Consider the following 26,714-nt stretch of genomic DNA (forward strand, 5'->3'; position numbering starts at 1 on the left):
TCGAATGCGTTTGACAAGGATGCTGGCCCATGTTGACATTAATGGATCCCACAGTTGTGTCAATGTTGGCTGGATGTCCTTTGGGTGGTGGACCATTCTTGATACACGTGGGAAACTGTTGAGTGTGAAAAACCCAGCAGCGTTGCAGTTCTTAAAATACTCAAACCGGTGCGCCTGGCACCTACTACCATACCCTCGTTCTTTTGTCTTGCCCATTCACCCTATGAATGGCACACATACACAATCAATGTCTCAATTGTCTCAAGGCTTAAAAATCCTTCTTTAACCTGTCTCCTCCCCTTCATCTACACTGATTGAAGTGGATTTAACAAGTGACATCAATAAGGGATCATAGCTTTCACCTGGATTCACCTAGTCAGTCTGTCATGTTCCTAATGTTTTGTACACTCACTGGTTTCTTGTTTCTTTATTCAATGTTTTTGAAATATGAACCCCACCTTTATATATCCATCTCATAGAATCCCCCTTTCATGTTGTTTTTTGGATAAACATAAATGTTGCATGTCGTTACTATCCATACAGATTTGGAACATGAGAATATCACACCAGCACTTTTGACTACCGGTATATGTCCATTGTTGCACAAAAGTAAAACTACTCCACTAAGCTCATCAAATAATTGAGAATAGTTAAATTGGCTTATTACCAATTCCTGGTTGCGTATAGATAAGTCAAGTAAAATGTCCACAGTGCTAGTGTTACTCTTTAGCGATGTTAGGCTTGTCTTTATGCATACAGAATGTATTAGATTGGGGCAGTAGTGGGGGGAGTTTTGTAAGTCACGCTCCTCTCCATTCTCCCCCTGCTCCTCTCTCTCCCTCAGTGGTTGCTCTGCCAGATATAAGAACAATGTGTCCTTTCTTACCTGGTGGAGGTGTACATTCCAGTCTCAATCCAGCCTGTCTGCAACCCACCCCCGTCCCCCACTTGCACAGGGCCCTCTCTAACAGCAATCAATACCAGGGTGGTTTAACTCCAGGTGCTCCAGTTCACACTCCACAAACCTCTCATTTCAAACGACTTCTGAGGGAAGCTTTCTTATGGGGGTTTGGTACGAAGCTGACTCGCTGACTCGTGATCAGCTAGATTTGTATAAGGATTTGTGCATCATGTTGTGTCATGTCTATGAGTAATAATGGTTAATTAGTCAAAGAATGTAGACAACATGTAGATTAAACATCTATTCATCATAGCTAAGACTAATTTGCCTGTGTTTTGAAAGGTAACGAGGGGTTGTTTGGGGGTATGTCGTGTCCTTGGTCTGCGGTTTTCTCTTGTGGGGAAAAAGGGATTTTTTTGTCAGAGTGCAAGTGTTTTATTAAGGGTAGAAGCATGTGGTGTGGTTGTTTTACAGGAAGGTTGCTTACATCGGAGGCAGAGACATCCCTTTTATGCTGGGGACTGTCTGTGTAGCAGAGCAGAGAGCTAGAGATCGGCAGAGAGAGAAACACAGAAAGAGAGAGAGAGAGAGAGAGAGAGAGAGAGAGAAAGAGTGAAAGCACATCCACTCCCTAAAATGGTCGGTTAAAAGCGGACAAGTCCACCGTCGTCCTCACAAAAGTGAATATAAAGTATTTTTATTCATCTCTACCAGGATTATTATGTTTCTACTGTGTCAATCTGAAGAGTTTTGTCTCCCGAACACGTGTTGAAGACTCAGAGACATGTTGCTCAGGTATGTTCTTTCTCCAGCTTTTTTTTCATTGCCAGATAATGCTGCTTCTTTCATGTTTTAAATATCCCCAGTTTCTCCTTTTTCATACATTCATTGTTACCTTGTCATCACTGTGCAAAACAGGTTCTCTAAAATATTAGAAGCAATTGATAGCTGGTTATTCAACAAACATAATCCCCTTGACAACATACAACTGACAATCAATTGCCACTAAATTCAAGAATAATCAGAAGCGAATATTTAAAACATTATGCAATTGCCCAAGATGAAGAACAAGCATATATTTCTAATCAAACTGTCATCTTAGTACCCTATATATTGACTAAAGGTATTTAGGCCAGATAACTTATTTTAGCCATTCATTTATTTCAGGTTAGTAAACAACCTATTCACTGTTACTATTCAAGCCTTATTTGTCCTCTTCAGGAATTAGTGTCATGATTACCTACTGACCATTTCTAAGAGTGATTACTCTTCTGAACTACACATTGCATTTTTTTCTCTTGTCCACAGTACTCTCTCTGGGTTAGCATTGCTGCCCTTGCACCTAGTAATGTGAGTAAAAAATGTTTCCATCAAAATTGTATGCTGAGTAGTAGGATTGTGCTATTCATGTGTAGCCCTCCACCATCTCACTCTGAGCTGTTGTTATTATCAAATCAAATCAAATCTTATTTGCCACATGCGCCGATTACAACAGGTGTAGACCTTACAGTGAAATGCTTACTTACAAGCCCTTAACCAACGATGCAGTTTTGAAAAAAGAAAAAAGTGTTAAGTAAAAAATATAAAATAAAAAATAATTAAAGAGCAGCAGTAAAATAAAATAACAGTAGGGAGGCTATATACAGGGGGTACCGGTACAGAGTCAATGTGCGGGGGCACCGGTTAGTCGAGGTAATTGAGGTAACATGTACATGTGGGTAGAGTTAAAGTGACTATGCATAGATAATAAACAGAGTAGCAGCAGAGTAAAAGAGGGGGTGGGGTAGGGGGTGGGAGGGAGGGAGGGACAATGCAAATAGTCCGAGCAGCCATGATTAGCTGTTCAGGAGTCTTATGGGTTGGGGGTAGAAGCTGTTAAGAAGCCTTTTGGACCTAGATTTGGTGCTCCGGTACCGCTTGCCTAGGGGGCTGGAGTCTTTGACAATTTTGAGGGCCTTCCTCTGACACCGCCTGGTTTAGAGGTCCTGGATGGCAGGAAGCTTGGCCCCAGTGATGTACTGGGCCGTACGCACTACCCTCTGTAGTGCCTTGCGGTCGGAGGCCGAGCAGTTGCCATACCAGGCAGTAATGCAACCAGTCAGGATGCTCTCAATGGTGCAGCTGTATAACTTTTTGAGGATCTGAGGACCCATGCCAAACCTTTTCAGTCTCCTGAGGAATAGGCTTTGTCGTGCCCTCTTCATGACTGTCTTGGTGTGTTTGGACCATGATAGTTTGTTGGTGATGTGGACACCAAGGAACTTGAAGTTCTCAATCTGTTCCACTACAGCCCCGTCGATGAGAATGAGGGCGTGCTCATTCCTCTTTTTTTCCCTGTAGTACACAATCATCTCCTTTGTCTTGATCACGTTGAGGGAGAGGCTGTTATCCTGGCACCACACGGCCAGGTCTCTGACCTCCTCCCTATAGGCTGTCTCATCGTTGTCGGTGATCAGGCCTACCACTGTTGTGTCGTTGGCAAACATAATGATGGTGTTGGTGTCGTGCCTGGCCATGCAGTCATGGGTGAACAGGGAGTACAGGAGGGGACTGAGCACGCACCCCTGAGGGGCCCCCGTGTTGAGGATCAGCGTGGCAGATGTGTTGTTACCTACCCTTACCACCTGGGGGCGGCCCGTCAGGAAGTCCAGGATCCAGTTGCAGAGGGAGGTGTTTAGTCCCAGGGTCCTTAGCTTAGTGATGAGCTTTGAGGGCACTATGGTGTTGAACGCTGAGCTGTAGTCAATGAATATCATTCTCACGTTCCTCTTGTCCAGGTGGGAAAGAGCAGTGTGGAGTGCAATAGAGATTGCATCATCTGTGGATCTGTCGGGGTGGTATGCAAATTGAAGTGGGTCTAGGGTTTCTGGGATAATGGTGTTGATGTGAGCCATGACCAGCCTTTCAACGCATTTCATGGCTACAGACGTGAGTGCTACGGGTCGGTAGTCATTTAGGCAGGTTATCTTAGTGTTCTTGGGCACAGGGACTATGGTGGTCTGCTTGAAACATGTTGGTATTACAGACTCAGTCAGGGACATGTTGAAAATGTCAGTGAAGACACTTGCCAGTTGGTCAGCGCATACTCGGAGTATACGTCCTGGTAATCCGTCTGGCCCTGCGGCCTTGTGAATGTTGACCTGCTTAAAAGTCTTACTCACATCAACTACGGAGGGCGTGATCACATAGTCATCCGGAACAGCTGATGCTCTCATGCATTCTTCAGTGTTGCTTGCCTCGAGGCGAGCATAGAAGTGATTTAGCTCATCTGGTAGGCTTGTGTCACTGGGCAACTCGCGGCTGTGCTTCCCTTTGTAGTCTGTAATAGTTTGCAAGCCCTGCCACATCCGACGATCGTCGGAGCCGATGTAGTACGATTCAATCTTAGTCCTGTATTGACTCTTTGCATGTTTGATGGTTCTTTGGAGGGCATAGCGGGATTTCATATAAGCGTCTATCTTACATCAGGTGTATTAATGCAACACTTGATGTAAGATCTGGTTTATAGCCAGGCCAGGCGACTTTATCTGTCCCCTCAGTACTAGAGGAAACAGCCTTCACCACAAACATAACAGTGGTTATGGCAGGATATGAGTTACAAGCCCATCTATGCTGTTTATGCTATGCATGGGAACCTGTAGCTACAGATCACAGAGTACAAATACAAAGATGGATAACCATGTAGTGGTTTGATGAATTAGGTGACTGGGTATTTTGTGGGATAATTATTATTACCTTTGCAACAGTGTTCAGGTGAGAGCCATCACCTGCTACTTGTGTGAGAGTGATGTGCAAGTGTGTGAGTCAAAGTAATGAATTAAGTTGTCTCCTCTGAAGCAGCAATGTATCCTACAGTAAGTTGTAAATTATATGCTTTATCACTAAGATCTTTAATGAGGAAAATGTGGCATATCCAGATTGCTTGAAAATATTTTGTGTTGCCGGGGAGATGAGAAGTAAAAATATATATATATATAAAAAGGAAAATTCCCTCAAGTAAATAAACAATTGTGGTAATGGAAGATGAAATGGTCATCATTGTGCTGTTGCAGAGGATTCCTGCTCTGTTCCTGAGTATAAATAAGTTGCATGAATGATGTTGAGTTCCAAACAAAGCCAGTGAGGATTGCGAGTAAATGCTAGACGATGCATAACTTAGTTTTTGCCTGCCCATTGTTCAAAGGTTAGACTATGATCTCTCATCATCCAAAGTATCTTAGTCAGTATCTATAGTGCCAACTACAATACACATAACTAAATATGAAATTCATGTCTGGTACACTGACTATAAAAACCAGGACAATGTACTGTTTGCTACTCTCAAATGAGCACTTATTAATGGGAAAGTCCCAGACGTATGTCCACTATCATCATTACTGATCCAGAGTGTCTAAAGAGGGATAAAAAGCCGTTATTAAGTCTTATGAAGCATTTGAAAGGTTAAACCATTTATAAAGGTTATAAAGCCCTCTCTGACTTTCAATTTACACTAAGGAGCATAGGCCTGACAGCATAGGCCCCAGCCCCAGCCTCTGTTTGCTGCTGCAGAGGGAGAGGAGTGCTTTGCTGTCTCCCAGCAGATTGTCTAATCAGTGACTGGCATAGCAGCACCACAGCTCAGCTGATAGGAGGGATCCAGCCCAACGGAACTCTGTGTGCCTGGCCGTCGCATGTCCCAAACAGTTCAACACAGAACATCACCCAAACAGTACATGTAGCCATCTCTAGTGGGTCTACCTTTATGGTATGTGCATCTTTCTGCAGTATGAAATGAGGTGTGTGTTTAGTTTACTGAGGTGATGATTACACCAGGTTCTCTTCAAGGATTGTAACATGTAGTGTTTTTCTTAGATGAGGCGAAACTTAGAGTGTTTTTCCATCGTGTGTTGGCATCTACGTATTGAATTAAAAGAGAGAGGAGTTCAGCCTGTAATCAGTGTATTCTGATGGCTAAATAATAATGAAAAAAACTGATAATAATCTTTGTTTCTTTCTGTCTGTTCCAGAAGGGTTCCCTGCAACCACAGCCAGTCCTGAATGTGTGCAGCAGCCAACTATGTCCTCCCACTGAGGAGACACAGTGAGGTGGGTGACTGAGGTGGCATCATGTCATGAAACAGACCATTGAGACAACATTGTGTGGTGGTTATGTGTTTGCTGGGCATTGAACTCTTTCCTGTGAAAGACAGAGGCAAGAAATTGTTGTTTTATTCATTAAAACACACAAACCTACATATGATTTGGTGACCAATTGTGTTCAACTATTTGAAGAAGCAAGTACCAGAAAGTATCTATCGTTACATTGCTTATGTTGTAAGTGTAAATACTGTCAAAATAGGGTTTTAAAATAAAGCATAACATTTACTTAAGTCAAAGATATCTAAGATTTCCAGCATTTATCAATTCATTCTCCAGGGCTTGGCGAATCTGGGCAGGCTGTGTGGGGGGGTGTCGATGCCCGCCCATGCCCCTGAAGCCCGGTCACGTGGAGCCCCCCACGACCCAGAGATGGACCTGGCCTGGCGGGAACTGATGGCCATCACAGAGCTTCAGGTAGGAGGATGAGTATTCAATAGCCTGATAATTATGTAACCATATAGCTCAAATGTGATTTGAGTTTGATTAAGAGCCTCTCTCACCTGGCCAGAAGTCCCCTATGTAGCCATAGTTATATTGAAAAACTATAGATATTGTTTTTAATGATATCCTTACAGTGTGAGATGCAATTTCATACTGTTGGCCTCTCTTAGGAAAACACTACCATGGCGGTGAATTAGGCAACCACAAACAGACAGACAGAAAAGAGAAAATTACACAATCCTGCAAACCAACCACAGCAGTGTCAAGTTTATGTACACTACCGGTCAAAAGTTCTAGAACACCTACTCATTCAAGGGTTTTTCTTTATTTTTACATTGTATAATAATAGTGAAGACATCAACACTATGAAATAACACATGTAGTAACCAAAAAAGTGTTAAACAAATCAAAATATGTTTTATATTTGAAATTCTTCAAATAGCCACCCTTTGCCTTGATGACAGCTTTGCACACTCTTGGCATTCTCTCAACAAGCTTCATGAGGTAGTCACCTGGAATGCATTTCAATTAACAGGTGTGCATTCTTAAAAATTAATTTGTGGAATTTATTTCCTTCTTAATGCGTTTGAGCCTATCAGTTGTGTTGTGATAGGGGTGGGGGTGGTATACAGAAGATAGCCCTATTTGGTAAAAGACCAAGTCCATATTATGGCAAGAACAGCTCAAATAAGCAAAGATAAACATTCCTTTAAGACATGAAGGTCAGTCAATACGGAAAATGTCAAGAACTTTCAAAGTTTCTTCAAGTGCAGTCCCAAAAACCATAAATCGCTATGATGAAACTGGCTCATGAGGACCGCCACAGGAGTGGAAGACCCAGAGTTACCTCTGCTGCAGAGGATAAGTTCATTAGAGTTACCAGCCTCAGAATTTGCAGCCCAAATATATGCTTCCCAGAGTTCAAGTAACAGACACATCTCAACATCAACTGTTCAGAGGAGACTGTGTCAAATATAACATATATTTTGATTTGTTTAACACTTTTTTGGTTACTACATGATTCCATATGCGTTATTTCATAGTTTTGATATCTTCACCATTATTCTACAATGTAGAAAATAGTTTGAAAAAATTAAGAAAAACCCTTGAATGAGTAGGTGTTCTAAAACTTTTGACCGGTAGTGTATATACATTTAATCTAAGGAAATGCTGAGTATTCCCACCTAAAAAGTAACACACACTCAAGTAACACACACTCGACAATGGGCCAATTGAGTGATGGCAGGATAAAGAGATAGGGAGGAAAGCACAGCACTGTACATTGCAAGCAGCCCCCTGCACAGCACAATGACCACCTGTTTCCACATGAAACTTGATAACACACGTAAGAGAGACCTGCATGGGCGGCATGAGCTATGGATGTATACCAAGGTGGGGGTGAACTGTGTGCTATGGCCAGCAGGTGACTTATGGATACGATAGCCTGGCCCCTCACTTTTCTTTTAAAGCCTGGCCCCCCACACCACACTACCTATCAGTTTCATTTCTCACACTCATTCCCAGTGGTGGACAAAGTACCCAATTGTCATACTTGAGTAAAAGTAAAGATACCTTAATAGAAAATTACTCAAGTAAAATTGAAAGTCACGCAGTAAAATACTACTTGAGTAAAAGTCTAAAAGTATTTGGGTTTAAATATACTTAAGTATGAAAAGTAAATATAATTGCTAAAATATACTTAAGTATTAAAAGTAAAAGTATAAATAATTTCTAATTCCCTATATTAAGCAAACCAGACGGCACAATTTTCTTGTTTTTTTATTTACGGATAGCCAGGGGCACACTCCAACACTCATACATAATTTCCAAACGAAGCATTTGTGTTTAGTGAGTCTGCCAGATCAGAGGCAGTAGGGATGACAGGGATGTTCTCTTGATAAGTGTGTGAATTTAACCATTTTCCTGTCCTGCTAGCCATTCAAAATGTAATGAGTACTTTTGGGTGTCATTGAAAATGTATGGAGTAAAAAGTACATTATTATCTTTAGGAATGTAGTGAAGTAAAAGTAAAGATTGTCAAAAATATAAATAGTAAAGATACTCCAAAAAATGACTTAAGTAGTACTTTAAAGTATTTTTACTTAAATACTTTACACCACTGCTCATTCCCCATAGATGAGTTATTAATTATCCTATGAAATGGTCTTTTGCATGTTCACAAATACACATAGCAGTTTAAAAGTCAATGATAAACATGTAGAATTGTTTTGTTTTAAAGTAACATATTGTAATGATAAACTGTAATGATTAGACAAAGCATCAACTCATGAATCTTACTTTGTTTTAGGAGTTTGAGGTCCCCCATGAAGGCCCATATGAAACTATTCTGTACCATCCCACAGAGCCGCCTCTCTCTCTGGGAGGTTATAGCATGGCTCAGTCTCACTCTCATACAGAGCCTCTCCCCTGTGGTGGTGAGACAAACCCTGATATTGCTTATGAGGGAACCTACTCTGAAGTAATGCCAGCCTGCCAACATCAGGCCACCAGTGAATTAACTGAGACACTGTACAGACATCCTGGAACTCATTCTGGAACCCAGCTGAATCCCAGAGTTCTGAACCCTCTGCTGCCACCGCTGATGAGTTTTCTAGAACATATGAGTCTGACAAGTGTCGCTGGTGAGGGGCCTGTTGGAAAAGACAATGCTGGCCTCTCTCAGGGTCCGAGTCGGCACATGCTAGGGACTGATCATGGGCAGAGCAAACATCCACCACGCACTGTAGACGATCTGGAGTCGGACTCTGGCCTATCTCTGGGATCTAGCCCATCGCTGGCCTCACCAGATGATGTCATGACCGGCGTACCTGCTTGTTCAAGCACAGAGGTTGGTCTGAACTATAATCACAGGGGGACGGAGAGTATGGGTGAGCAAGGTAGGAGAGCTAGCCTCCTTTACTCCATGGACTATCAGCAGCATCCTACCCAGCCCTACTCGGGGCCGCACCCCTCTTACTTCCCTGTAACACAACCATCCCAAATGCAACCACAGCCTCACTTCCTGCTTCCCATGTCAATTAAACATCAACAGGGTTTACCGAGTGCATTGAATGACTTGAACCTTAACAGCTCTGCCAGCAGAGGGAGCTCTTCTCAGGCGTTCTATGTAAAACCCAGAGGCAACCCTCCTCCTGTTCCTCTGAGCCGGGATGAACGCAAAGCTCACGCCCTCAAGATCCCTTTCCCTATGGAGAAGATCATCAACCTACCCGTGGATGACTTCAATGAGCTCCTGACCAAGTACACACTCACGGACGCCCAGCTCGCCCTCGTCAGGGACATCCGCCGGCGGGGGAAGAACAAGGTGGCGGCTCAGAACTGCAGGAAGAGGAAGCTGGAGAATATAGTTTACCTGGAGGGAGAGCTGGGTCAGCTGCAGGCCCAGAGGGATCACCTGGCCAGAGAGAGGATGGAGTTCCAACACAACTTGGCTATTGTTAAAAACCGCCTCACAGACTTGTATGCTGAAGTGTTCTCTCAGCTCCGGGATGAGGATGGACATCCCTACTCCATAGATGACTACTCTCTACAGCAGACCCCTGATGGGAACGTATACTTGGTGCCACGTAGTGACGTGTTGGATGGAGAATAATGTAAAGATTAAATCTATTGGACACTGCCTCGCTGTTTATATACCATTGTGACATTTTTATACATCTACAGTACAGTAAGTGCCATTAAGTATACTGAACAAAAATATAAAGGCAACAATTTCTAATATTTTACTGAGTTACAGTTCATATAAGGAAGTCAGTCAATTGAAATAAATTCATTAGGCCATACATGTGGTCTGCGGTTGTGAGGCAGGTTGGGCGTACTGCCAAATTCTCTAAAATGACATTGGAGGCGGCTTGTGGTAGAGAAATTAATTAAATAATCTGGCAACAGCTCTGGTGGACATTCCTGCAGTCAGCATGCCAATTGCACTCTCCCTCGAAACCTGAGACATTGTGTTTTGTGACAATACTGCACATTGTCACATGCTGTTTAATCAGCTTCTTGATATGCCACACCTGAGGTGGACAGATTATCTTGGCAAAGAAGAAATGCTTACTAACAGATGTAAACAAATTTGTGCACAAAATTTGAGAGAGATCAGCTTTTTGTGCGTATGGAACATTTCTGGTATCTTGGTTTTCAGCTCATGAAACACGGGACCAACACTTCACGTTGCGTTTATATTTTTGTTCAGTGTATATTCATATACAAAACCACGGAATAGTGTATGGCAGTTTTTTTTTTAAGATACTGTGCTCATTATACGACGTTGTACAATCAAATCAATACTTAGTTACAAGTGAACAAGTCATATGGCTATGCTTATTTTAGATACATTTTATTCAACGATGTTGAAAGACTACAGTGCCTTCAGAAAGTATTCCACATTTTGTGTTAGCCTGAATTCAAAATGGATTAAATATTTGTATTTCTCACCCATCTACACACAATACCCCATAATGACAAAGTGAAAACATGTTTTTAGAAATGTGCATATTTATTGGAAAATGAAATCTAGCTTACATAAGTATTCACACCCGAGTCAATACATGTTAGCATCACCTTTTGCAGCAATGAGTCTTTCTGGGTACGTCTCTAAGAGCTTTGCACACCTGGATTGCACAAAAATCTTCAAGCTCTTGTCAAAATGGTTGTTGATCATTGCTAGACAGCCATTTTCAAGTCTCGCCATAGATTCAAGCCTATTTAAGTCAAAACTGTAACCAGGCCACTCAGGAACATTTAATGTATTGGTAAGCAACTTGTGTATTTGGACTTGTGTTTTAAGTTATAGTCCTGCTGAAAGGTGAATGTGTCTCCCAGGGTCTGTTGGAAAGCAGACAACCAGGTGTTCCTCTAGGATTTTGCCTGTGCTTAGCTCAATTCCATTTCTTTAACAAAAAACCCTAGTCCTTGCCAATGACAAGCATACCCATAACATGATGCAGCCATGACCATGCTTGAACATTTGAAGTGGTATTTAATGATGTGTTAATTCAGCCCAAGCATAAAACTAGTCAGGGCATAGTTAATTTCTTTGCCACATTTCTTGCAGTTTTACTTTAGCGTCTCATTGCAAACAGGATGCAGGTTTTAGAATATGTTGAATTCTGTACGGACTTCCTTTTCACTCTGTCATTTAGGTTAGTATTGTTGAGTAACAATGTTGATCCAGCCTCAGTGTTCTCCTATCACAGCCATTAAACTGTTTTAATGTCACCATTGGCCTCACGGTGAAATCCCTGAGCGGTTTCCTTCCTCTCCGGCCACTGCGTTTGGAAGGACACCTGTATCGGTAATGAATAACTTCACCGTGCTCAACAGGATATTCAATGACTCCCTGTTCTTGGTGGTTGAAGCGGTTTGAAATTCACTGCTCAACCTTAGATAACTGTATGCAATAAAAAAAAAACGTTAAACACTCATTGCATAGAGTCCATGCAGCTACTTAAGCAAATTTACGCTGAACTTATTTATGCTTGCCATAAGTGGTTGACGTCAGCTTTTCATTTAATTGGTATACATTTCCAAAAACATAATTCCATTGAAATTGGGTATTGTGCGCAGGCCAGTGACAAACTCAATTTAATCCATGAAAATTCAGGCTCTTACAGAAGGCGGAAAAGTGTGTGAATACTTAGGAGGCACTAACTAAAGTACCTTTTCATTTAATCAAGACGTACATTCAGGCTCTGCTGTAGCCGGCCGCAACCGGGAGACCAATGGGGCGGCGCACAATTGGCCCAGCGTCGTCCAGGGTAGGGGAGGGAATGGCAGGCAGGGAGGTAGCTCAGTTGATAGAGCATGGCGTTTGCAACGCCAGGGTTGTGGGTTCGTTTCCCACGGGGGGCCAGTATGAAAATAATAATGTATGCACTCACTAACTGTAAGTCGCTCTGGATAAGAGCGTCAGCTAAATGACGTAAATGTAAATGAATTCTATTATAACGTCCTTGCGTGAATTGTATATTCCAGAGAATGAAAGTTCAACATTCATGTGGCTGTTTAATCACAGTATTTATCAAATGAAAGGACAAAAATTGAGATGTTGATGTAAAAGTATTTTTTATATAAACCAATGTGGGTAAAGATACATTTTTTAAAAGTTAAAAATCCTGCACAGCAGTCTTTCCAGTTAAAAATTAATTTGCCCATTGCATCTCCCCAGGCACCCTAGAAGAGAACAGAACACAAAAAAATTATTCAGGACAGCCTTAGACGAGACTTGAGAAAAATCTCCCACAATACGAGAAACAGTTATCAAAAGGTTACTGTCGCTTACCTTATGCAATGTAACCTTGTTCAACACCATTATGCTTTCAGTAGCAGTCCTTCAGATCAGAGTCAGTTTCCTAGGAAGTATCAGAAGAAGGAGACTATGAGATATAACATTGAAAGGCATTAGTCTGATAACATTTCATATTTTGACTGCCAAAAAAAGCATGCATTATGAGATTTGCACAATCATAAAGACCATGTTACAAAGGTCAACGCCCGTTGTATTACCAGATGAACAGGGGGCAGTGATTTGTAATAAAACATCTCTGCACATCCAAATAAGCTGTACATGGTCATGAATGCTATACTATGACTACAAGAGTTTGCGCGTACTAACTACAGAACATGTTATTTAAACTAACAGTAGTTGGAAAAGTCTCCTTACCTACAGACAGCATTTAAGCCCTTTGGTAGCGGCTGCCTGCTAGTCTCATGCCTTCTTGCTACTCACTCCCCCTGCTTCACACTGCTCCTGCCAGGCGACGGGCTGTTTACTACGACTCGCCCTCAGCTCAGCTGGCTTCCATGGCTGGCTAGCCTCAAGACTGCATCATGTAAGCTAGCCTTCTGCTGGAGGGTGTGCTGTATGACAGGCGAGCGATCTAGCCAGCCAACTCACATCTCTGGTGCAGTTCTCAAAGAGATCTTGAGCTCTGTGTTGACTGAGTATTATACTACCATAACATCAGCGTTTATCAAGGACTTCAATGCTAGGGTACCACTACTTTGTCACAAACCTTCCTTTGATTGATGTGCCGGGATACATGTTATTGTCTACATTATGTAGTATGTGCATTGGAAGAGACTAAGAATGTCCCATGCAAGAAGGAATAAAGCATATTGGGCTAGGCAAGTCTCCATTGACAAGTGGTACTTATCTTCTTCAGTCATTGACCTAATCTATCAGTCAAGTGTGGATCTGTACACGTTCTAATGCATTCAACACCCAAACCAGAAAACATCCTCCCCCTCAATCCCCTTAAAGATGCTAACAAGACTGAACGACAGTTTAAAAAAACTGAAAGGTGGTTTATTTCAACTTGATTGGTTGCAGTTACACAAAAATAAAAACCAGACTCAAAAAAGAAAATCTACATAAAACCTCATTGGAATGCTCGCTTTCCAGAAACATAAAATAATCCCGTTTGACAATACAGAAAAACGTATGAAGCCCCGCCATGATTTCTCTATTGTACACATCTCTTCTTGTAGCAGCTGTAACCTGCCACATCTGTTTGGCTGAGCAGATCTAGGTTGTAAACCTGCAGCTGCCCTGTCACTTGTCTCGCTCTCCTCTCCTAAGTACTGAGTCCTGTTGAACAATATGGAACAACATTAAGTTAAACTGTGCACTGACTGTTGGAATGACCAGAACCTACATGAGATCCAGAGCCAGCATTCTTAACACTTGGATCAAGATCTAAAAACACAACTACAAGGATTGTATGTATGAAAGTGTAAAAGAATGGATCCCCTAGTTTCTGAACGCTACATTTGAACAAATCCTAGATATGCGTAAGTCTCATCTACACACATTGTTATGGTTTCAAACAGTCACATTTAAATACGCACCTTCTGAACATTTAGAATCGTCGTCCACCGGAGCCCCCGCCATATCCACCGCCGCCACCCCCACCTGAGCTACCTCCATAACCACCTGAACGGAACAGCGAAAAACATGAACCGTCAAAGGTTGAATGATCAACCAGAAAGATCCTCCCAGTCAACTCGTAAAAAGTACAAATGGAGGCGTTAATATACAGTTAAATCATTCTTGACATACTAAGCGTTACAATCACATACTAATCTAGATTCTCAGACTCAGTGCCAAACCAACACGTGTTAACAGCTCAGCCAACGCTAAGCAACCAGTTGATAGACATTGCCATGTGCCACCTACCACCATATGGGCCGCTGTTCCTGCCACCGCCGCTACCGCCACTTCCACCACTGCCGCCACCGCCGCTGCCACCGAAGTTGTTACCCTTCATGGGGCCATAGTTGGAAGCCTGGTTGTTGTAGCTGCCAAAGTCATTGTAGCCGTTGCCGCCACCGTTGCCGCCACCGCCTCCAAAGTTTCCTGCAACACATTTTAAAACAGCCACATTACTCATACTGAGAATTGGTTGTCTGGACATTACACAGGCTCAATGATATTCCCAATAATTTGTGTACAGCTTGGATATCAGAGTATTTCATGCATCACTTTCATGAAGTCAGCTATGACCGAGTTCTCATACTACTTCTTATTTAGTAGGCCATTTGAGTATGCAATTATTACATTCCAGTTATTTAGCAGATTCATCCAGAGCAATTTACAGGAACATTTAGGGTCAAGTGCCTTCAAGGACACCAATATTAATCACCTAGTCAGCTCAGGGTTTCAAACCAGCAACCTTTCGGTTACTGGCCCAACGCTCTTAACCGCTAGGCTACTTGCCTTTAAGGTTTTGTATGTGAAATCTCAGGTTTAATATGGTAACATTTTATGCTTACCATTTAGAAGGAAATTATAGGTAGTAGATCAATATTTTAACCAAACAGAATGTAGTGTGAGAATTTGATCACAGCCTATGAAGCCATCCACTTACCAGCAACTGGTGCTGCTTCTTGTGGTGAAGCCATGGACTTACCGCCGCCAAAGTTCCCGCTGTTGCCATTGCCATTGTTGTAGTCGTTATAACCGTTTCCGCCACCATAGCCGCCACCCTGTCCTCCGCCATAACCTCCTTGTCCTCCGCCGTAGCCACGGTTACCGCCACCATACCCACCAGGCCCTCCACCATAGCCACCTATAGAAAGGAAGGTTCTAGTCTAAATCCACTGCCAGCAACAATACACAATATAGATACAGTGGGGGAAAAAATTATTTAGTCAGCCACCAATTGTGCAAGTTCTCCCACTTAAAAAGATGAGAGAGGCCTGTAATTTTCATCATAGGTACACGTCAACTATGACAGACAAAATGAGAGAAGAAATTCCAGAAAATCACATTGTAGGATTTTAAATGAATTTATTTGCAAATTATGGTGGCAAATAAGTATTTGGTCAATAACAAAAGTTTCTCAATACTTTGTTATATACCCTTTGTTGGCAATGACACAGGTCAAACGTTTTCTGTAAGTCTTCACAAGGTTTTCACACACTGTTGCTGGTATTTTGGCCCATTCCTCCATGCAGATCTCCTCTAGAGCAGTGATGTTTTGGGGCTGTCGCTGGGCAACACGGACTTTCAACTCCCTCCAAAGATTTATGGGGTTGAGATCTGGAGACTGGCTAGGCCACTCCAGGACCTTGAAATGCTTCTTACGAAGCCACTCCGTTGCCCGGGCGGTGTGTTTGGGATCATTGTCATGCTGAAAGACCCAGCCACGTTTCATCTTCAATGCCCTTGCTGATGGAAGGAGGTTTTCACTCAAAATCTCACGATACATGGCCCCATTCATTCTTTCCTTTACACGGATCAGTCGTCCTGGTCCCTTTGCAGAAAAACAGCCCCAAAGCATGATGTTTCCACCCCCATGCTTCACAGTAGGTATGGTGTTCTTTGGATGCAACTCAGCTTTCTTTGTCCTCCAAACACAACGAGTTGAGTTTTTACCAAAAAGTTATATTTTGGTTTCATCTGACATTCTCCCAAATGCACTCTAGCAAACTTCAGACGGGCCTGGACATGTACTGGCTTAAGCAGGGGGACACGTCTGGCACTGCAGGATTTGAGTCCCTGGCGGCGTAGTGTGTTACTGATGGTAGGCTTTGTTACTTTGGTCCCAGCTCTCTGCAGGTCATTCACTAGGTCCCCCCCGTGTGGTTCTGGGATTTTTGCTCACCGTTCCTGTGATCATTTTGACCCCACGGGGCGAGATCTTGCGTGGAGCCCCAGATCGAGGGAGATTATCAGTGGTCTTGTATGTCTTCCATTTCCTAATAATTGCTCCCACAGTTGATTTCTTCAAACCAAGCTGCTTACCTATTGCAGATTCAGTCTTCAATTTTGTTTCTGGTGTCCTTTGACAGCTCTTTGGTCTTGGCCATAGTGGAGTTTGGAGTGTGACTGTTTGAGGTTGTGGACAGGTGTCCAGGTTTATACTGATAACAAGTTCAAACAGGTGCCATTAATACAGGTAACGAGTGGAGGACAGAGGAGCCTCTTAAAGAAGTTACAGGCCTGTGAGAGCCAGAAATCTTGCTTGTTTGTAGGTGACCAAATACTTATTTTCCACCATAATTTGCAAATAAAATCATTAAAAATCCTATAATGTGATTTTCTGGATTTTTTTCTTCTCAATTTGTCTGTCATAGTTGACGTGTACCTATGATGAAAATTACATTTTTAATTACTTTTTAAGTGGGAGAACTTGCACAATTGGTGGCTGACTAAATACTCCCCCCCCCCCCCCCCCCACTGTATATTTATGGTAATTCCCACAGGGGACCAGTACGAGAAAATGTATGCACTCTACTGTAAGTAGCTCTGCATAAGAGCGTCTGCTAAATTACTATGGTATGACTAAGTTATGTTGTAGATCTTCATGCTGTCACGAATCGTAGTTTACATGCATACCCAGCAATAATTATATTAGTCCAATCTAGAAAACTCTTACCATCTCCTCCTCCATAACCATTGTTGTAACCACCATCTCCACCGCCATATCCACCCCCTCTGCCTCCTGAAACAGACGAGTCAGCGTCACCTAAAGTATATTGAAACAATCACAAGGGGTTAAGTACACAGGTTCAATCAGAGAGATATTGAGTGGTTCAGGACCACCACATACCACGGCCACCGAAGTATCCATCATCACGGCCAAAATCATTACCTCCGTATCCCCCACCTCTGCCATAGTTGCCACCGCCGCCACCACCACGGCCTGGAAAGGAAAATAAACAATTAGTACCAGACCAACCTAATAGAAACAATTAATTAATGATTGAGCCACTTGCCATGAAGGAGTCATGGACTTACCACCCCTCATACCCATTCCTGTAGTCTGCATCTCCTGTCTGGACAACGCTTTCCTCACTTCGCAATTGTGACCATTCAGTGTGTGGTACTTCTGGACTGGGATAGAAAACGGTATTAAATTACAGCAAAACACACATTAAAGGCAGCAATTTTCATTCCAATACAAAGACATTCACACCACTACTTACTAACAATCCTGTCCACTGCATCGTGGTCATCAAACGTGACAAAGGCGAAGCCCCTCTTCTTGCCACTGTTGCGGTCGGTCATAATGTCGATTACTTCAATCTTGCCAAACTGCTCAAAGTAGTCTCGCAGGTGGGAGTCTTCTGTGTCTTCCTTGATACCGCCAACAAATATTTTTTTCACTGTGACGTGAGCACCTGGACGGCTGGAGTCCTCTCTGGACACTGCCCTCTTCGGCTCTACGAGCCTACCATCAACCTTGTGGGGTCGTGCTTCCATGGCAGCATCTACCTCGTTGACACCAGCATAAGTGACAAACCCAAAACCCCTGGAGCGCTTGTTCGCAGGATCTCTCATTACCTGTTGGCAATATTGAGTTTAATGCAAAAACATCTACACTGTCGTTCGATTTAGGTTAACCAATCAAACATTCACAGGCAATGGAAACCTTTTCCGGTAAAGTTATCCATTCATCTAGTAATACTATAGCCAACTAGGTATGAACTTTTTAAATGTGTACTCACCACACAATCTGTAAGAGATCCCCATTGTTCGAAGTGTGCTCGCAAACTCTCGTCCGTGGTTTCGAAGCTCAGACCTCCGATGAACAGCTTGCGGAGCTGCTCGGGTTCACGTGGGGCCTGGACAAAAAGGGACAATGCATTTTCAACGAAAGACGCAAATGAGAGCGAACGCTACATTGTACCAAATAACCCCAACCATTTATCCATATTGCTGCAGTTACGCAACAACGAAGTTTGAGAGTCAATGGCATCAGATATTATATTGTTTGCACGGTGTGGCGAAAAAAGCGGCCTTCTCCACGGGGGGTGGGGGGGTCGACAGCGCCTCCATGTTATATATTCGGCAAAATGTGAACCAAACAGATTTTTTTTTTTACCGGTATGTGTGATTACTAAACTACCGATTACATTACAATTTTACTATAATATTAACTACAAAAGGAGACATAACGTCTGTTGCAATTTGGCTAAGCAAAACGCACGAACAACAAAACGCCATGAGGCCTGTAGCTAAGATGGCGGCATCCCCACATTAGTTATGGCTGCAATAGACACTCGCGAGTGGAAAGCCATTTTGACTAGATTGGTCAACGTGCACGTTAAATTAAACACTAAACGTACATATCACAAAATTGCAGGTAGATATTTATTAGAAAACCTTACCTCCTTCGACATTTTGGCTGGTAATTTCCAATCCCTTGTTCCTTAATCGAGGAGAGAAAATCTGCGACAGAGAGACGACCGTGCCTGGATAGAAAAGAGTAGAATAAATAGGGACGGATACAGCTCTTGGATTCAGCAATTGGTTAGCTGTTCCCGCTGCATTCTATTTTTCTCTTCTGCTGCTACTCCGATTGGATACTTCACAGTCAGTTATCAGCAATATCCAATAACAAAACGACACCAGCCGGTGGTGGGCGTGAGTTTACTTTCATATTTTCTAATGCTTACGTTAAAATTACGTCACTTCAATTACATTGAATTTATTGTTCTGGCAAGTCTGTATAAATAAACATATTATAGTATTTGATAAAGCTAGCCAAGTGATACCGAAATATCGTTGCATATTTGTTAAGTGGACATCGCTAGCGACAACATTTACTGATTAACTCACAGTTATTTGGTTTGACGCCGACGGTTTCGTGGGCGTGCACGGTCTGCCATTGTGCTTTTGGCGCGCAAGCAAGTCGTGTGGGGAGGGGGAACAAAAAGCCCAGAAACAGCGTCCAGCAAACTGCTGAAGCTAGCCGTTGTGTGGTGGAAGAAAAAATTGAGTTTCTAATCAATTCATCCGAATTACAAAGGGTGAGTAAATAAATAAAGTGATTTATTAACTAGTTTAAAAAATAGGTAAGCATTGAGGATAACATTTGCTAATTTGCTTAGCGACCTACGTTGGTAGTGAAGAGTTAGCTAGCTCATGCGAGCCGGTTGGGACAAACATGTTAGCTAACGTTCGTGTAACTACACGCTGACTATTTAGATTTGAATGCCCCTTGACATCGTTTCCTAACGAACTATTTTACCCCTGTTTATAGGAAATTGCTATGTGTTGTATCAAATAAGTCAAATCTGCGCTTGCCGGCTAAGTTAGCCGTATTGGCTAACTTAGCAAACGTTAGCCTAGCGTGCTTCTTAATTCGTGTGATTCCTTTTAAACGGACAATCAACTGTCGGGACATGGTTGAGAAAAATTTTATTCAACCCCGGTATTTAACGTAACCTGGATGACCCTCGACACGTTAACTAGTTTATCGGCTTTATTAGCTTGATAACGTGCTAAAGAGTATGCGTAGTTAGCTATCTATGAACAGTTGACCAATGTGTAACTTTATTGCACGCATTTCTAAACTTTCTTTCGACGTTTGCTAGGTTTTCTCAAACTTTCCATTTCGAAGTTGGGACGTGCCCCTTAACTCGAGGTACTGTAACCTAACTAGCCATGGGAAAGAAGACTCGTGAAAATGATGATGGTGCCTCAGGCTCATCTTCAGAAGAGGAAGAATTTATTGTGGAGAAGGTGCTGGATAGAAGAACGGTGAAGGGCCGAGTTGAATTCTTCCTGAAGTGGAAAGGCTATTCAGAGTAAGTATCTTCCTCATGTGATTGTGATGCAATCTTACTTTGATATGTTTACAGTATGAATATGCATCCTGTAGTAGCAGGTATCTAATTTCTACCTGTAACATCCATATTTTTATTGTATTTTTCATGCCTTCCAGTATGTTTCAAAACCAGTGTTTAAAATGTTGTTACCTGCGTGTTTTGTTGACTAAACTCCATGGTGAAGGAAAATTCTGATTAACTCCACCAACAGAATTGAGCAGAGACCAGGCTTTGTGGAATTCAGGCCAGACTACATCGATTCGCCCAAGGTCAATACTTAAACAAATTAAAATTTTGAAATGCTTACGTTTTTACCTATGTTTGTCCTCTGTAGTTGCGTGTCTTTCTTTTGGTTGCTGAAATCCATACTTTTTAATAAAATGGTAATCAAATACAACCACTGACTGTTTCCTTGAGATTCAATGGGCACATGAACATTTTCGCAGAGTTGCCATCTTAGAGCAACAGCAATGAGAAAACAGTCGGTGCTTGTATTTGAGGAACGTTCATTGAAAAAGTGTGGATTTCAGCAAACAAAGGCACGCAACTACAGAAGACTAACATCGGTACAATTTAAAGCCCTTCATAATGTATATTTTTTGAAGTATTGACCTTGGGCGAATCAATGTATTCTGAGCTGAATTACACAGCCTGGTCTCTGCTCAACTCGCTGGTGGAGTTCATCAGAAACTTCCTTCACAGTTGAGTTTAGTCAGCTACTGTGTGTTCTCTGACTCCTACACATGGAGGGTAAACATTCTTCGGAAACTCGTTGCAGGGTTTTTTTTCCTTCCATAATGGGGTTTATGTAGTGGGCTTCGTAGCCAATAGCGTAGCTGCCGACCAAATATTTGAGGCCCTCTTCATGGCTGCAGAGACAATGTATCTGTTTTAGTTTACTGCAATTCTACACATTTTGCCATGGCTTATGCAGTGCTCTTACGCTGAGTGACGACAATATGACAAAATCAATACTGCTGAATGCATCCTTTTGGATTCTCCCTGATTGTTAGTTCTCAGACGATCTTGTTTAAAAATAAATAGGTGAATTTTCAACATACTTTATCTGGTTTTAGTCGTTTAAGTTTACACTGAAATGTTTTACTGTTTGGACACTAGTATGTATACCTCCTGTCAAATGTTATGCTTGCTTTTACAATGCACGGTTCTTTGCAGAAAGCACAACACATGGGAGCCAGAGAAGAATCTTGGCTGCCCCGAGCTCATCGCTGGGTTCATGAAGACCTACAAGAAGCCTAGCAGTAGTAGTGGTGCAACCCCCAGCAGTGGAGGATCCAAGTCCAGCGCGGGATCATCAGGCCGCAGCAAGGAAGGCAGCAGCAAGAGGAGGAACTCTGATGATGAGGAGGAGGGGAGCAGCAACAAGCCCAAACGGAAAAAAGAGGTGCGTACCCTACCTCGTTAATTGGTGTAGTTAAAGCCTTTCATTTGCATATTTCTAACCAACTGAAGAGGGCTAATTTTAAAGTGAAATGGTAAACAACGCCCTCTTGATCAACTTTCACTAGAATGATAAAGGCGTTGTGAAATAAAACTGTTCTCTCAGTTTCTGTGCTTCTGCCCCGCCCCCGGTAGCGGTGCCAAGGTTTCACATGTAACGTACAACACAGAGGTATAATTAGTGTTTTCTCCTGTCTTCCAGGATGACGTCCTGATTGCGAGAGGCTTTGAGAGGGGTCTGGTACCAGAGAAGATTATAGGAGCCACAGACTCCTGTGGAGACCTCATGTTCCTCATGAAGTGGTGAGTGTTGAGTGCTTAGACAGTGTTGACCTTATGTTCTCTGTTAGATTATGACATCAGAATTTGTTTTCAAGCTGGTGACAGGAAACCACTTAACTGTAGTGGTTGCTCACAACAAAAGAAGAAAAAGTTGATTTTGTAAACTAGTCTTATCTTCAAGACAGTAGGTCTAAGAACTTTCTGGTTGTCCTGATTGGGTCTTGTGACAAATTTAAGTTGTCGACTAAGCAGTATACTACCGAATCTTGGCTTTAAATCACCATGGCAACAGGCCTGTAAATAAGCATGTTTATTTACTATTTATTTCCTTACTCTACAGGAAGGACTCTGACGAGGCAGATCTGGTGCTAGCCAAGGAGGCCAATCACAAGTGCCCGCAGATCGTCATAGCCTTCTATGAGGAGCGCCTCACCTGGCACGAAGATGGGGACAAGAAAGAGAAGGGCACTGTAAGCATGTGAGCGGGATGTCTCGCCACGGGAACGGTCTCTGACCACCGACTCTGCAGGGACAACCTGGAGACTCGTATAGCCAGCACCAAATCGCACCCTATTCCTCCCCCTTGGCCTTAACCCTTTTTACGTTAACTTGTTTGAATGGTCTGCATAGGTATAAGCAGTATAGTGGTAAATCTTCCACCATATTGCTTTTACCTTAAAGATCTGCAAACATTGAAGGGTTAGGGCCAAATAGAGGGTTGGGAAGGGATTTGGTACCGACTGACACTCACCCCCCTACCCCATTGGTAATGACCATAACAAAAACCACACAAACTGACGATGGAGAACACTGCCCACTTTTTCATGAACCTCCCTCAATGCCCCAATGTACAGGCTAATATCCCTGAATAACCAACAGTCCAACTTAGCCATTTTACATAGAAACTGAGAAGGATGCAGGAAGACTGGGATTTTGGATGTGGCAAAACAGGCGTGCGCTCCCTACTGGGGAGGGCTTGTGGGTTTTCTGTAACCTCATGCTTTATTCTCTTTCACTTTTTTTTCGGGATATGATTGTGTAAGGAAAATTGTAGATTCTGTGGTACCCTGTCTAGGTACAGGCATCCATCTTAAGGTGACTTGAAGGTAGTCGTCTTCACTGAGAGAGAAGTTAAAATGGCCACGTCTATCAAAGCATGGTCCAGGGCCCTGTACTCAGTGTTGATCCAGTATCTGGTCCCACCGGTCCATATAGTCATTGTGATCTAACAGGGCAACTGATCCTAGATCAGACAATCTGCGGAAACGTTGAATATGGGCAACCGACATGTTTGCCACTGGGAAGCTGACAGCCTTGCAAGTCTTAACAAACCTTAAGCATAGTTAGTTATGCGGTAGAAACAATACGATTTTATCATCTGATCCCCTACTAGGCCACCTTGGTAGAAAAACGGCTCCTATTTCTTCTACGGTTTTTGTTCAGTAGTTTTAGTCAAACTTTGATGTTCTAAGGTAAATATGGTCCCTTCCTCTATGTAAAGACTCCCTCCATGGTTTTTGTCTCTTCACATCGCTAGTAGTGTGGCTGGATTGTACGTTTTGTTTTAATCATCCACATTTTAATATTTTAGCTCCTTTTTATGCCATACATTTTTTCCTGTTCTGTAACTTTACCCTGTCAACTAACCATCATGTAGCTGCGATTCCATTGCTAAGATCATGAATATATTTTAGAGTAGCTGCTTATTCTTAACTTGGAATTGGATTCTTCAGATTACCTGTTAATCAGACAGTGTCGTCACATCAAGCACAAGTAAGACAATATTACAGATGCACTAGCCTCTGCCGAGTCCCTAACAATCAGATGTACCGGTTTTCAGGGAAAATGGAAAGGGCCTGTGACCTGACTTCCACTTTTGAATGTTAACAAAGGTGCCACTCCATCTTAACTCCTCCACATTTATTGGATTGGTTGAACAGTGCAGAAGAGAACATCCCCCTGACAGTTTGTTCTTCTGGTCAAGACCAGTATGTAGGTGCTCTAGTTTGGGGCCATTATTTTATGCCTGCTACGGTAGGTTAGAGGCACAGAAGGGCCACTTCAAAAGTTGTGCCTAGTGTTTCAAGCAATCTTTATTTGCAAATGTGAATGACCATTTTGATTGTTGAGTATATACAACATTATCACAGTAATGCTGAACTGTAACCATTCTTATGATGAGGTTAGACAATCAGCATGCCACATGCTCTGCAGTAATGTGAAACTAAACCAGCATTGCTTCGATCAAGGTACGCCACCCTATGGCTAAATGGCTCAGCCAAAGTGCTTTGCTCAGTTCTCAGTGCGCTGTGTGGGAGAATGGAACAAGGCAGACAGTGTTCTTTCATGGGAGGCTTATTGCTTTATTCTATTAAAAAAAATTACGATCATGTCCGTACTTTTGATTATGTATTAAGTGGTGAATTCAACACATCCTAAAGAGTATTTGTTCCACTTGCTATCAGTTGTAGAAAGATTTGACCTGAATTTAGTTTCTTCTTAGACCTTGTTACCCATATCACATCCACATATGTGGTGACAAAGCGTAAGGTCGTGTAGTCCCATAAGAGGCTAAGGATTCCAGTGCATTTGATGTTGAGTTGATGGAAAGAGTGCTGTGTGTTGTCATCGGCTGTTCTCTACATTTGTCTTATGCACAAATTTACTCTTCAAATAGTTTCCCCCTCTTGTGTTTTTTTGTTGTTGTTGTGCATTCTTAGTTGTCTAGCCACTGTAGTCATAGAAACAACCGTTTTGTAAATGACAAACTTAGACATCCTTCCCTTGAGAAACATCCCTCGTCTGGACACATGTAACAGGGTTGTACATTTTTCATGTTTTTATTTTTTTTATGTCCTGAATAAAAACCCTTTCAATTTTATTTTGTTCTGTGACACCACTCATTTACTTTCAGAGATTTCATTTGAAGTCATTCATTTTATTTTTTAAATCATGTTTTTAAATGTGCAGCATTTGATGTATTTTACCATTTTTAATGTTCTGCAAATTTGTTTTGTCTTGTAGTAAACTGTTTTCAACATTTCTAAAGGCCTGGTGATGTTTCTACTAGCAGAGTAACTGTGCACTAGTCATATTATACCAGCAGCTGGAGCCTCCTGACACACTATGTCTGTGTCAGAAAGATTGAAACCAGATATGGACCTAATCAGTACTGTTTTGAACATAAACAAATCTCATAGCTCACAATAAAGAATACTTATTGTATCTTAACTTAGAAAGATGTAAAAATTGATATACTAAAATCGGCAACAAAAAAAAAAGAGATGTCCGCTCACTGTCAACTGTGTTTAATTTCGGCAAACTTAACGTGTAAATATTTGTATGAACATAAGATTCAACCACTGAGACATAAACTGAACAAGTGCCACAGACATGTGACTAACAGAAATTGAATAATGTGTCCCTGAACAAAGGGGGCGGGCAAAAGTAACAGTATCTGGTTTGGCCACCAGCTGCATTAAGTACTGCAGTGCATCTCATGGATTGCACCAGATTTGCCAGTTCTTGCTGTGAGATGTTACCCCACTCTTCCACCAAGGCACCTGCAAGTTTGGTCATTTCTAGCCCTCACCCTCCGATCCAACAGGTCCCATACATGCTCAATGGGATTGCGATCCGGGTTCTCCGCTGGCCATGGCAGAACACTGACATTCCTGTCTTGCAGGAAATCACGCACAGAACGAGCAGTATGGCTGGTGGCATTGTCATGCTGGAGGGTCATGTCAGGATGCAATGACAACAAGCTCAGTCCGATGATGCTGTGACACCCCGCCCCAGATCATGACGGACGATCCAGCTCCAGAGTACAGGCCTTGGTATAACGCTCATTCCTTTGACGATAAACGCGAATCTGACCATCACCCCTGGTGAGACAAAACCGCGACTTGTCAGTGAAGAGCACTTTTTGTAGTGAGGACCTGCCTTACTACAAGCCCTCAGTCAGCCTCTCTCAGCCTATTTCGGACAGCCCTGAGCACTGATGGAGGGATTGTGCATTCCTGGTGTAACTCGGGCAGTTGTTGATGCCATCCTGTACCTGTCCCGGAGGTGTGATGTTTGGCTGTACCTATCCTGTGCAGGTGTTACACGTGGTCTGCCACTGCGAGGTTGATCAGCTTTCTGTCCTGTTTCCATTAGGCGTCTCACAGTATGGACATTGCAATTTATTGCCCTGGCCACATCTGCAGTCCTCATGCCTCCTTACAGCATGTCTAAGGCATGTTCACGCAGATGAGCAGGGACCCTGGGCATATTTCTTTTGGTGTTTTTCAGAGTCAGTAGAAAGGCCTCTTTAGTGTCCTAAGTTTTCATAACTCTGACCTTAATTGCCTACCGTCTGTAAGCTGTTACTGTCTTAACGACCGTTCCACAGGTGCATGTTCATTCATTG

The 26,714-nt window shown here is 42.5% G+C and overlaps 3 protein-coding genes across 14 annotated transcripts; 2 read left to right on the forward strand and 1 right to left on the reverse strand.

The window, feature by feature from the left end:
- Nucleotides 1-1,563: 1,563 nt before the first annotated feature.
- LOC311147487 (transcription factor NF-E2 45 kDa subunit-like) lies at nucleotides 1,564-12,459 on the forward strand. 2 transcript variants are annotated; one of them, XM_084184218.1, is made up of 5 exons: nucleotides 1,564-1,696; nucleotides 2,210-2,251; nucleotides 5,908-5,986; nucleotides 6,317-6,454; nucleotides 8,790-12,459. In XM_084184218.1, exons 3-5 carry the CDS (start codon nucleotides 5,939-5,941, stop codon nucleotides 10,092-10,094), a joined length of 1,491 nt encoding a protein of 496 aa, XP_084040344.1. In that variant the 5' UTR covers nucleotides 1,564-1,696; nucleotides 2,210-2,251; nucleotides 5,908-5,938; the 3' UTR covers nucleotides 10,095-12,459. The 2 variants fall into 2 exon arrangements, with proteins under 2 accessions (XP_084040344.1, XP_084040343.1); XM_084184217.1 differs by lacking the exons at nucleotides 1,564-1,696; nucleotides 2,210-2,251 and adding an exon at nucleotides 5,565-5,645.
- An 87-nt stretch (nucleotides 12,460-12,546) lies between these two features.
- On the reverse strand, nucleotides 12,547-19,295 carry LOC311147488 (heterogeneous nuclear ribonucleoprotein A1-like). 11 transcript variants are annotated; one of them, XR_014614794.1, is made up of 11 exons: nucleotides 19,118-19,250; nucleotides 18,455-18,571; nucleotides 17,933-18,290; nucleotides 17,745-17,840; nucleotides 17,557-17,649; nucleotides 17,383-17,448; nucleotides 15,370-15,570; nucleotides 14,679-14,858; nucleotides 14,351-14,435; nucleotides 12,783-12,852; nucleotides 12,547-12,673 (listed from the first exon to the last, which is right to left on the reverse strand). XR_014614794.1 is itself a non-coding variant. In XM_084184224.1 (10 exons), the coding sequence occupies exons 1-9, from the start codon at nucleotides 19,127-19,129 to the stop codon at nucleotides 14,362-14,364; spliced, it is 1,167 nt and encodes a 388-aa protein (XP_084040350.1). In that variant the 5' UTR covers nucleotides 19,130-19,295; the 3' UTR covers nucleotides 13,782-14,090; nucleotides 14,351-14,361. The 11 variants fall into 11 exon arrangements, 8 of the variants coding, with proteins under 8 accessions (XP_084040350.1, XP_084040349.1, XP_084040352.1 ...); XR_014614795.1 differs by having other exon boundaries at nucleotides 17,383-17,472; nucleotides 17,599-17,649; nucleotides 19,118-19,249; XR_014614796.1 differs by having other exon boundaries at nucleotides 17,383-17,472; nucleotides 17,599-17,649; nucleotides 17,757-17,840; nucleotides 19,118-19,248.
- Nucleotides 19,296-19,544: 249 nt separating this feature from the next.
- LOC311147493 (chromobox protein homolog 5-like) lies at nucleotides 19,545-25,184 on the forward strand. Its single transcript, XM_084184232.1, has 5 exons — nucleotides 19,545-19,759; nucleotides 20,327-20,539; nucleotides 21,737-21,965; nucleotides 22,224-22,324; nucleotides 22,644-25,184. Exons 2-5 carry the CDS (start codon nucleotides 20,397-20,399, stop codon nucleotides 22,783-22,785), a joined length of 615 nt encoding a protein of 204 aa, XP_084040358.1. The 5' UTR covers nucleotides 19,545-19,759; nucleotides 20,327-20,396; the 3' UTR covers nucleotides 22,786-25,184.
- The last annotated feature ends 1,530 nt before the right edge of the window (nucleotides 25,185-26,714 follow it).

This window comes from Coregonus lavaretus (assembly GCF_964263955.1).
Source record: "Coregonus lavaretus genome assembly, chromosome: 20".
NCBI lineage: Eukaryota > Metazoa > Chordata > Actinopteri > Salmoniformes > Salmonidae > Coregonus > Coregonus lavaretus.